The sequence below is a fragment of the Enoplosus armatus genome, chromosome 22, assembly GCF_043641665.1.
Source record: "Enoplosus armatus isolate fEnoArm2 chromosome 22, fEnoArm2.hap1, whole genome shotgun sequence".
Taxonomy (NCBI): Eukaryota; Metazoa; Chordata; class Actinopteri; order Centrarchiformes; family Enoplosidae; genus Enoplosus; species Enoplosus armatus.
The window spans coordinates 11,566,666-11,578,453 of NC_092201.1; the positions used below are offsets into that span (position 1 = coordinate 11,566,666).

At 40.2% G+C, this 11,788-nt stretch overlaps 1 protein-coding gene across 1 annotated transcript; it reads right to left on the reverse strand.

Annotated features, from left to right (window-relative positions):
* Positions 1–1,464: 1,464 nt before the first annotated feature.
* Positions 1,465–9,292, reverse strand: atxn10 (ataxin 10). Its single transcript, XM_070929146.1, has 12 exons — positions 9,162–9,292; positions 8,371–8,562; positions 8,023–8,108; positions 7,833–7,929; positions 7,289–7,453; positions 7,059–7,139; positions 6,695–6,851; positions 6,334–6,451; positions 5,759–5,943; positions 3,447–3,510; positions 2,623–2,858; positions 1,465–1,489 (listed from the first exon to the last, which is right to left on the reverse strand). Exons 1-11 carry the CDS (start codon positions 9,290–9,292, stop codon positions 2,674–2,676), a joined length of 1,461 nt encoding a protein of 486 aa, XP_070785247.1. The 3' UTR covers positions 1,465–1,489; positions 2,623–2,673.
* Positions 9,293–11,788: the final 2,496 nt, after the last annotated feature.

Below are 11,788 nucleotides of genomic sequence, written 5' to 3' on the forward strand. Positions count from 1 at the left end.
TGGCCTCTGCTTACACAAGGCCTTCCAGCGCGGTTTAGGCCTGCCTGGGTGGATGGCATGTGCCCTAACCACACAGATGGGGGTATGAGAGGATCAAAGGCCTCAAAGCTATTTTTGGACAGCACCCTTAATGTATTCAGAAATGTTTATTTAGGCTTTATATAACTTACAAAACAATTTGAAGAGTATATTTTTATATGCGGAACGTGGCACTTTATGTCATTTATGGATGGAAAAGAAAGTCACAAGTGTTTCCTAATGTCATTGTTTTCAGATTTGAGAGCTATAAATTATTTGGAATTGAAGTATTTGATCAAATTCCTAAATTGTAAATACTCCACGTGTTTTCCCAAAATAGCCCAGATTGTCCATCTCGATACGATCCTTCACAATTCAACGTAGCTCATAAAAAATGACTGATTCGTCAAGTGTTGGAAATTCCAGGAAATGTTGTGGAAACCACTGTTAAGTATTTGAGTAAAAGCAAGGAATGAGCAAGGAGTATATAAAACATTAGAAGCTTCAGCAGCTTTCCATTGAAGAGATTTCTGTATTTCCAGTTGTCTTCGTAGCCCTTTCAGTAACTAGGAACAACTCACTGCTTCCTCAAAGCATTTTTGTTACTTCAAATACAGCTAATTTAAGTTTCTTTATTTGTTGTGTTTTGTTCTGGCAAAATCAAAGTCTGCATCACTTACAAACATGAACAGTTGTATTTTTTCTTTTTTTACCAATAAAATTTGAGCATCCTTTTTTAATGCCTCGAGTTTTATGCCACATGTGGCCTTTATTGGCCTTAAAATCATTACAAAAAGCTGTTTGTCACACACAATACTTTATTAAGCATTATATAAACATATTATTTGACCCAAACATGAAGCATATACTTTACACCCTGACAAAGATTTTTTTGCTGAAGGCGAATATTGAACCAGAAGGCACAAATACAATATAGTAGAGGCCTGTGGTATAAAACGCTGATATGGGAAACACAAGAACTTCTGGCCTTGACTGATGTGGTACTAATGTGTTAAGAGGTGAACAGACGGCTGCAGCCATGCCACCTCATTCAGCCCGGCTAACTCGCACAGCCTCTTTCCTGTGGGGCTGAAAAGCATTGCAGCCAGCCAGTCGAGCGCAAGTAACAGCTGTTTTGTTAGCTGTCTGAAATCCTGGGGACCGGAACCGCATAAGCTCCCTTCACTATGCCGGCGGATTGAGGGGAGAGTCCAGCCGATTGTTTCAATACATTTTGTCATTAAAAATCAGAGGCAGAGCAAACAGGGTGGAGCAGGGTGTGGGCAAGCACGTAAAGCACTGCATTGTTGAGGTGTCAGGACCGTTCAGCTTATCCAGCAACAGGAGGAGAAGGGAGGGATGTCATTCTGCAAACTAATGCTTCTGGTCTGATTCACTCACTCACTCACTCTTCGGACGTACACTTTCAGTATGCCCTCATCCATCGTCTACTGTTCCAGAATCGCTATCTCTGATCAAAAGAAGCACACACATAGCTATAGCTAAATAGAATGTACAGTATTTACTAAATCTCTAAGAAAGTCTATGAAGTCTGGTACAACTCAAATACAGCTTGCTCAGAGCAAAGAGAAGCGGTCTAAGGTGTAAAACATGAACTCAATGTTGTTGAGTTTAAGGATGGTTAATGATCTATGATGCATGCCATTAGCCCTCATGCCTTATCTATAGGATAGAAATAGAAGATTAAGATGAAGATGAAATTCATTAGACTATGTTGAGTAGAAAACTCATTACTGTTCTAACCTAAATCCAAAAGCATTGCAAAAGCAAGCAGAGGTACAGGAACAAGCTCATACTGTATACTGAGCATTTTAAATTACAAAACATGCATAGTGTCAGTTATTAGTTTTATTATTTGCATTTTGAACTTAGATGTCCTTAGATTATGATATGAATAATATTATGCCTGTTTAGATAAGCAGTTATTTTAAGCCTTTGAATGAGGAAAACAAGTCTTTGTCCCTCTGGCAAAGATACCACCATTTAAGTAGGTAAGGCGGTGAGGGGGTTGATTACATCATGTTTTGGTCATTCTCTGTTTCGCGGTTACTGCAGAAGTCACTATGGGCCTGGGATTAAACCCCAACCCCTGCTGGTAACATCAGTGTCTGTGAAAAGTGAAAAGCCGGGACACTGGGGTGCTCTTTGTCTTTGGATTAAACCACAAAGCATCAGCCTTGCCAAAAGGCACCAGCATGTGCTCGCCTCTCCCAAACTCTTCATTTCCCAGACTCAGGTTAAGACAAAACAAGAGCTCTTGCTTATATACCAAGGGGACCCCATGGGCCTTTTGTGTATCAAGAACACCGTAAGCCCCATCTGGACATGAGTGCAAGCATTACTGAGGTAGAAAAGTAAGTTATACATACTTCTCTGATAGAAATAATTAATTGAAAAGCATTTTTCTGGTTAATCTATCGGCAGTGTGGCTGTCAATTATTCTGGACAGGCACAAAACGTATGTGTTTGATAGTGGACAAGTATTAAGTAACAGGCTCGTAGCGCAAGAGTACATGTTCACACAAGCGTATACGTGTGCACATGTACTTTATTCTTTGCTAAATAAATACTTCACATGAGAACCTGCTTGCGGGTTGAGGACCTCCTCTCTCCTGGCTGCTCCTTCTAAGGTTTTCAAGAGTCTTTCCTCACAGGCTTCAGCAGCAAGCTTCCATCTCGCTCCTCCACCAGGAAACCCAACTCCCTGAGAGCAGAGTAGTCAGCAGTGCCACGTCGTTCCAGGGTGGCGACCAGCTCCTGGTTCTGCGTGTTGTGTTCTAGGAGGTTCCTGATGGCGAAGATGGCCCACTGGCTGATAACTAAATGTATTCGGTTTAGGACAGAAACGTAGAATTGAAATTCTAGAGAATGAAACACACTGTAGTTCTTTCTGGTATACAAAGGTAGATAGGTAAAAGGTAGACTAGGTAGACAGAGAGGTTAACAGTGGTACGTGCAAAACATTATCAAAATGCATTCGATTACAAAAGCACTACTGTGGTCCAAATAATTACCACAGACTTGACTTGAACACTCCTCAAAACAGAAAGTAGCATTTACAAGCAGCCCAAAAGACTCCAATCATGAATGCAGCCAATCAGTTGACGTTGTTGACCAACTGCAAGCCAAGATGTATTAAGAGGTGATGAACACTATGTGAACATTTCATCAAGTTTGGTTCGCCAGCCTGCACACACTGCAGCAATCAAAGCTTGATGCAACCCTTATTTTTGGTTGCAAACCCACCCACTTTCCTGTGCAAACATGCCAAATTCAATTCTAAAAGTGCCTGGATAAGATACACAATGACTTCTGGGCATAAATATGACCAATGATTTAAATAAACTTGAAATATATGTTCATAAACACATATATGTTGGTATTTCTTGACTGTTAACAAAGGATACATGGGTTGTTGCTGTCTATGTTGCAGTTGTCCAAGATAAGGGGGAGGCCTTCCAGTTCTCTCACCTGAGGAAACAAGTTCAGTAAGATGTAAAAGAATGGACTGGTAAAGATGTCCGTTTTCACTTTCCATGTTTTGTTTTGCTGAAAATGTTCCAATAGTTATAACAATTTAATAACAGTTCTGCAACAATACTTGTTGATAAATGTCTTAGCTCAATAAAAGCTAATTTCACAGTGTTTAATCAGAATATCTGTATATACTAATTGCTTTGTGGTTATATTACACCATGTATCATGTATTATCGTCTTGATAAAATAGAAAACCTGAATTCAAATCCATGAATCCATGTTTTGACAGCCTCTCAGAGAATTTTCAAAGCAATAGGCGAGAGTAGTATTAATAGCACCAACAGGCTTTTTGCCACACAATTCTGATGTCCATGCTTTCTATGGTGTGAAAAACCACACTAAAAAAAGAGCACTATTTAAGTCTCACAGAAACGTTACAGTGAATTGTAGGATTCGGTCAAGTAGTGCAGTCTAGCTAGCGATCACTTCTCTAAAGAGAAAACAAAGTAAGTACAAATTCATTTAAAGGCCAGAAATGTATTCAACTTAAGTGTCCCAAAAATCCATGCAAAAGCAGCAGTGTGGTTGTGGGTTAGTTTCAGACCGTCACAACAGGGGGATCTGCTCTGTATCATGTGTCTGATTCTATAGGCTTAATTATTGTCTTCGCTTGCTGCTGCTTTCCTCCTGCCTTGTGGTTACCCTCCAAACGCACTGGTAGGAGCTCCAGAACAAGATGAAGTGCTGAGTTTCAAAAAATGGAAATGTCATTTAAACTGTCAAAGAAACAAAGTCGCTGACTAGTACAAGCACCCAGGTCTGCATTTTCCACTTTCAGAATGATTGTCTGAAGTTGCTTACATTATGTCCAAACCCATAAAGAGATGAATAACAAGCGACTGGACCCATTCAGCCCGGTACAAGCAGTTCTTCGCTTTGCATGCACATCTGAAATTACAATCTCTCCCAAAGGTGAACAGAATGACATTTGGTTTACTGGAAGAGATCTTAGTGAAAACAGATATGGGGTGATTTCTGACCACTAACAGACCACAGATCAGCATCCATAAATATTATAGAGAGGCCAGCTGAGGGTGGCCATCCCACAAGCATTCCACAAATCTGTTTCTATTAAGCAGCACCCAGTCTATAATGTGCCACAGATAGAGGCCAACTCCTCCCCATCCGCTATATTATCTATCTGTGCTTTATGTGAATAGTGAGATGCTGACAGACGGCGATGGAGGGAAACTGATAAAATAACTAAAGCGAATGAGGGAAGGTTTCATATTTCAGTGCAAAACCAAGTTGTTGTGTTGAAAGAACCCGTGAGCTGGCAGTCATAGGAACACACAGCCTCATGCTTCATTAGACATTACACTCGTTTGCAGTCCTCAGTTGTTCTCCGTCCTCAGGAGATAATGTGGTTTGATACAACAGCCCAATACCGCAACCTGCACTCTAAACATGCTAATTTAGTGTAGACCTCTCATGCTCTTCTTGACCTATGACCCCATTGTGTTAGCCTGATCAAGGGTGCTCACTACATCTTAAGAGGCCCCAGATCCCATTAGGAGGGATCCCAGTGGATTACAAAAAGAAAAAAGAGAAAAAGCTAATGAATAAGAATCCCAAACAATAACAATCTCATTTTAGGTATTGTATTTTCTAAGTCCCTTACTTTCTCCAGACCTTAATTTCTCCTTCTAAATATTACACTGGTAATCACCTTGGAGAAGCTTTTTTATTTTCATCACAATTTGCCTACATTTTCAAATGGCAGATACTGGATAAGATATTAATAATACCATGAGATATCATTGCAGAACTGGAAATTGTGTTTCCCAATAACAGTATTACAACATGTGAAATGGCAGTGGGTTTACAGCTGCTAGTTTTGTGCAAGTTTGTAGACCAAAGAGCAACTGAATAATCTTATATTAATTAACATCATATTAATTTACAAAAATCGATTCACTCTTTTCCGCCCATGCACAATCTGTTAAGATGTAACATCAGCATAATTACAAGGCCGATTTTTGTAATTTAAGGTCGCTAATCAATGACTTAATTCAGCCATCAGTTTATTAGGGTGCTTTCACACCTAACCCGTTTGGTTTGGTTTAAACATTTGGTTCGGTTTGTTTGAGCTAGCGTTAAAGCTGTGAATCGACCTCTGTTTTGAACTAAATGAACTGAACTGCAGGTGTGAAAGCTGTTCTTTCATGCATCCATTCCAAACCTTGTTCTGGTTGTTGGTGTTGCCGTGACAGAGGTTTCCTATCAGCCTGATGAGGTGGGCCTTGAAGCTGATCACAGGAGAATGGGAGGAAGAGTCTCCATCTCCACTGAAGGAGGAGAAGTTTTGTGCAGCACTGAAAATATTCTTACTGGCCTTCCCTATAGCATGCACCTGCTCCAGGAGTCCTGCAGAGGAAATGTAAAGGGTGAAAAGCAGGAAGGCACACACAAGGAGATGTAGAACAAGGAAAAGAGACCTAAGCTACCTAAGTTTAAATTCAAGCCATTATAGCTAATTTCTCAAATTAGGAATTATGGAATTAGAGTTTGATAAATTTACATTAGACATGTTTAAGTGAATTGTGTCAAACTGACTTGTATTTGAACTCTGCTGTGTTTTTATTGCTTGTCAACATAGGGCAGGATTGTGAGCAGGAATCTGGGGATCTGGATCTTTCACAGCACCATTTCAAGTGTCTCTTGTGTAAAGATGACATATTTACCAGAGGACGGCCAAATCGAACCCACAAACTGGACCAGGTCAGAGAGGTTGTGCGAGTGTGTGTTTTCATTTACCAACAGTGGTCACAAGAAGGTCAGGATGGTTCTGTAGAAACATGAACTGCCTGAGGTCTGAGGTCATCTCACACAGCACGTCCAGCAGACTAATCACTGTCAGTGCCTCCTGCAGGACCTACAGGGGATTGCAACCAACAGGTGTCGGTCACATGGAGAAAGGATGGCGTGGGAGGTAATGTTAGGGAGGGGACATGGAAAACTAAACTGAAAAAATAACTCTCCAAATGTTAGACACAGTTTACTCCCTTCATGAGGGAAATAACATAATACCGAGACCAGTTCCACAGGCCTGCTAAACACACTTCTATGTGTTTTTGGGGCCCGAGGAAGATGCATCAGTCAGGTTTACTATCTGTACCTCATCACTGGAAGCGGAGCCAGTAGCGAGTGTGAGCACAGCTCCACAATCTTTCTGGAAGGAACTAGCCAGGAAGCGAGCCACACTGGGGGGGATGCCAGTCTCCTCTGAGTCCTCCTCTCTTAACTGGGCAAAGAGCAGCTCTAATAGAGTAATTCTGAAAAACACACACATCCAAATGTCACATCTGTACCTTTTAGTATTAGATATTAGTACTCTCTATGGGTACCAGGCAGTACTGCCTGATAGATCATATTAGCTTTTCTGGGTACATCAACTTGCTATTCTGCAGTATCAGAAGTATTTTATTAGAGGTTTAATGGGGCTGTGTTTATTGTCGGTCACTACATTAAAAGTAAAGTACCTTTCATGGTGAGACATCCCAGAGTACATGCTCTCCACCAGAGCTGAAGACTTGAGGAAATGCTGGGTAGCAATGATAACCCTGTAAATGAATGGATGCCAAATAAAAGCTTTACCAACAAGTAGCAGAAAAGAGTTGGTAATTCCTTGAAATGATACACACACTGTAAACTCTCTAGTCATATAAACTAATGATTGCTTTACACACACCAACACAGACAAAACTCTTACGTCCAGTCCAGATCAGGTTGGGTCCTACAGAGCTCCATCACCCGGAGTGCCAGCTGGATGTTCTGCGGCTCAGACAGTTCTTCCACCTTGGCATCATCCAGACATGTGTGGAGCACCATAGAGGCGTAGTTTACTGTCTTCTCATCGCTAACACTGAGCATTCGCCTGTTCACACAAGTTTGGGTTGATTCAATGTGACAACAAATGCTTGGCTACATGGGTCTGTGATAAAGGTTTCACAAATAAAAAATACTGATACAAAATGTGTATCAGTGTAAAAAGCAAAGGGTTTCATGTGGTCTCAGATCAACTCTGTTTTTAGTGTGGAAGAGACAGAGAGATATGGATGATATGCATGACATCTAGGACCAGTTTCAAAACACAGAACTCTTTACATAATGTCAACCTTAGCCCAGTGAGCCACCAGGATGCCCCTACAAAAAGCAAACTGAAAACCTTTAAAATGATCAGTAAACATAGTGTGAATTATAATGATGCTTACTGCATTCAAAATATGACTGCAACTGTGACACACAAAACTTACAGGAGGAGATTTGGGAAGCTCAGCTGCCAAATGGCATCTTTACACATTTGGTTTCCAACAGCTAAGTTACCAAGGAACTGGATCCCACAACGAAGAGCTGGATGATAAAACAAAACAAAAAAAATATCAGTATCAAAAAGGTCACCAAAAAATAATTTTATTAAGGATCAATAACCTAATTTAAACTTACGTTCAAATATGTCATCCCTGCTCTCCAAATTTGGGGTCAGAAGGAGGCTCAGGAGTTTAAGGGATACATCAATGAAACCAAGCTCCCTGGCAAAAAAAGACAATTACATTCTTATGTACTTGCTGTATGTTTTAAAATTGCACTGTAATAACACCTACAATTTAGCAACACACAAAGTTGAATTCTTGTTGAGACTGTGTCAAAAAGTAAGAAACCATACAGTTTGTGATGTTCATATATATTTCTCATATTCTCCCATCTACTAATCCTGGATCCTTCTACATGAGTACATTACTTTTAAAAATACTTCCCACTATCTCATTAACAATGCATTGTATCTGGAGTTACCTGAGCAGACTCTGGTTGCGAGTGCTCTGAACACAGGCGTTCCTCTGAGCCCTGAAGCACTCAGCGGCCAGCTGCAGCTGCAGGGGGACAGACTGCAGGTCCTCATCCTCGCTGCTGGCAGCCTGCAGCTCATCATACAGTTGAGACAAGACCTTAAGAAAAATGGAGAACGCCTCTTCCTCCACAGCATCTCTGGGAAGAGAAAGTTGATCAACAAAAAGAAAACAGAGAAGGCAGCACGGTTACTTTAGTGAAGTGGTACCCAAGCCTGGGGGCAACCAGGAGGGAAATGTAGGGTTGAAGTTGAATCCACGGAGAGCAGTTTTTCAGACATTGTAATTTGCCAAACACAGGTGCAACTAATAACAACTAATATCATTACCAATTGCTGCTATGCGTTTTAATAATTGCCCCTACTGAGGCATCATTAATGTTATTAGGTCCACCTGTGTGCGTTTCCTGCGATGACTAAACAAAATGTCTGAATCCACGGAGAGCAGTCATCTTTATAATAACTGAAATTGATAGGTCAGTAAAATGAACATATCTGAGTTATATTGCAGCTAAGTGCCTAAATGAACTTCCACCTTACTGTATATTAACACAGAAAGGACAACAAACGGGCCTGAATAATAGTAGCTAAAGCACCCGTAACAATAACGGTACACTCGACGTTACATTTTACAGGACGTCACTACACGTTAGCTGACAGTTGGATTTCAGGCTAGCTTAGCCAATAAGCTACCACCATCAGTTTCCATTTAAAAAGCAGTAAAATACATTGTACGCACCTGTATTCCTTGTCTCGTAACGCAGAGGTAAATGTTTTTAACACCTGCAAGTGTCCATGGCAGTGTTTTTCATTCAAAACGCCAGCGAGAGACGCTGAGACGTTCAACTTGCTGTTGGTGGAAGCTGCCATGTTTCCCTGCATTGAACGTGTGGGCGGGACGTCCGGATACATTTCTAACACGCTATTGGTCCAATCCAGGCGGAGTCAGAGCATGTGCTGCTGTTTTCAAACAGTTGTCAAATCACTCTTCTCTTCACAGTGGAGCATGATATTTGTCAGTGTCACAAAATACAGAAAGAGACACTAAAAAGAGAATTCTGAAAATGCTATTAATTCTTAGTCAGGGTTGGAGTTATTGTAATTTATTGAGAGAAACTGGGCTGATAAAGAAGCTTCTTGCTTGCTTTCTCCATGCAACACATTTTAGTTTGCACATTAGTTAGTGCTATTAATTCATGAAATAGTATATCCAATACATTTTAGACCATATTGTCTTGAAAAATGTTTTGCAGCCTGGTGAAATAAAGCTTTCTAATAGTTCACCTTTTATAGAGGATGTTTAAATGGTAACTAATAGTTTCACAATTGTCTATTGGTTAAAAAAATATTTACTATTGTTTTTCAGATCAGTGAGTAATACATAATACGTCTGTTGACATTGATTGCTATCCTTATAGTGTTGCGAAATGCATGTTTTACAGTGTTTTATAAATCAACTTAACTTCATTTTGCTCTTGCTCCAAATATAATGAGGTGTTTGAGAGTGTTATACAAGTGGGCAGCTCCCTTACAGATACTTTGTTAAATAAGACCTACTGTGTACCTATACTTAGACAATGTCACATCCATTCATTTCTGAGATAGAAGTTCTGTACAGGCTGTCAGCTGCAGCTGCACTCACTTCTGAAATCCATTTACCTGAAGCAATTTTTAATGGTCTGAAGATCAATTCACTGAGCCCAGAGAAGTTGTGGGACAATTGTTGCAGCTGCAACAACAAAGCCACAGGACAAGCCTTTGGGATTTCCATGCAGAGTGGCGAATTTTAGATTACAGGATTTTTCTCCACATGGTCGTCCCTTGTGTTTTCACTGGCCTGGCACAGCACAGCAGTGGTGAAGGGGAGATCAATGTGCAAGAGAGTTGATTATGGATGGTAAGAAGTATCCACCTCAAGCAATTTGTCAGCTTTAAGATGAGGTATTCGAAGATCCAAACATTCCCAGTATAGGAGTCTCATTATTCATTCTTTGAGTGGAATAACTGGAAATATCCTCACAAACTGGAAGTGGTATGGTCGGATGGGGAATCTGAAGAGTTGAGTTACAGGAAAAACAGGATATCCTATCAGATTTTAGTTATTCTGGAAATCTCAGTTAAGCTAACCAGAAGACAGCTGGTTTAGTCTGCAGTGGTAGAGGATCTCAAAAAAACATGGACACAATTAACCACATAGAGTCTTTATTATTCACAGATGGTCGCACAGTCTGATGCAAGTCCATAGATGAAGCATTCTATTTTCAAGTGAAGCATGTCACATCTGGCCTGTCAAAACAGATGAAATGGAGCAAATATCGGTTCCACAGATCAACCAACAATCTATCATAGTGGCACTCATGACAACAAAGTCTGAATTCAAGTTAAACACAGTAGACAGTGGTTAAGGCGATGGCAGCACCCTGTTAATCTATTATAATTATTTCAATCCACTCTTGTAAAAGGCATTTAACTTTCAACACATCTGGGGTAGAGGTATCACGTGAGGAATACGTCTATTTATTGCATGAAAAAGAACCTTTTAGCCACACTAGCAGCGTTGCTCTATGGATAGCAATGTTGGTTGACTGAAATATCTCAACTATCAGACAGATCGACAAATATTTGTTATAGACATTCATGATTCGCACATGATGTATCCAAATAACTTTGGAGATCCCCTGACTTCTCCTCAAACGCTCCCATGACGTTGCCATTTGTGGTTTTGAGTGAAATGTCTCAACAACTATTGGATGGCTTGACATTAAACTTTGGTACAGACATTCATGTCCCCCTCAGGATGACTTTTAGTAACTTTGATGATCAGCTGACTTTTCATCAGGTCATAATTTCAATTTGTCCAATACTTGGTTTATGACCAAATACTAACATTCCCATCAGCCTCAGCTGTACTTTGTGTTTAGTGCTAATTAGCAAATGTTAGCATGTTAGAGATGGTTAACATGGTATTATACCTCCTAAATATTAGCAATGTTACTGCAAGCATTTTAGTATGCTGACATTTGCATTACAGCCTCACAGAGCTGCTAGCATGGCTATAGACTGTTAGTCCAGTATCTTTTGACAATGTGTTCTTGTTGTTATATATTGTGTTGAAATGACAAAGACCTGTTGTAACCTAATGACCTGGATGGGTTACAAACTGCTTCTGTGACTGTTTTCAGTACATTTGAAACACCTGTAAATGAACCAAATCCAATGATTTATCTTCTCTTGCATGCCACAGCATTAACATTGTGAGGTGATCATTATCAGTGTGGCGCCTCAGGATATTCAAAACTATATTTAAATTATATTTGCAACGTGTTTATTGCTAATGCAGCATTTTCATTTACATCTAAGGTCAGC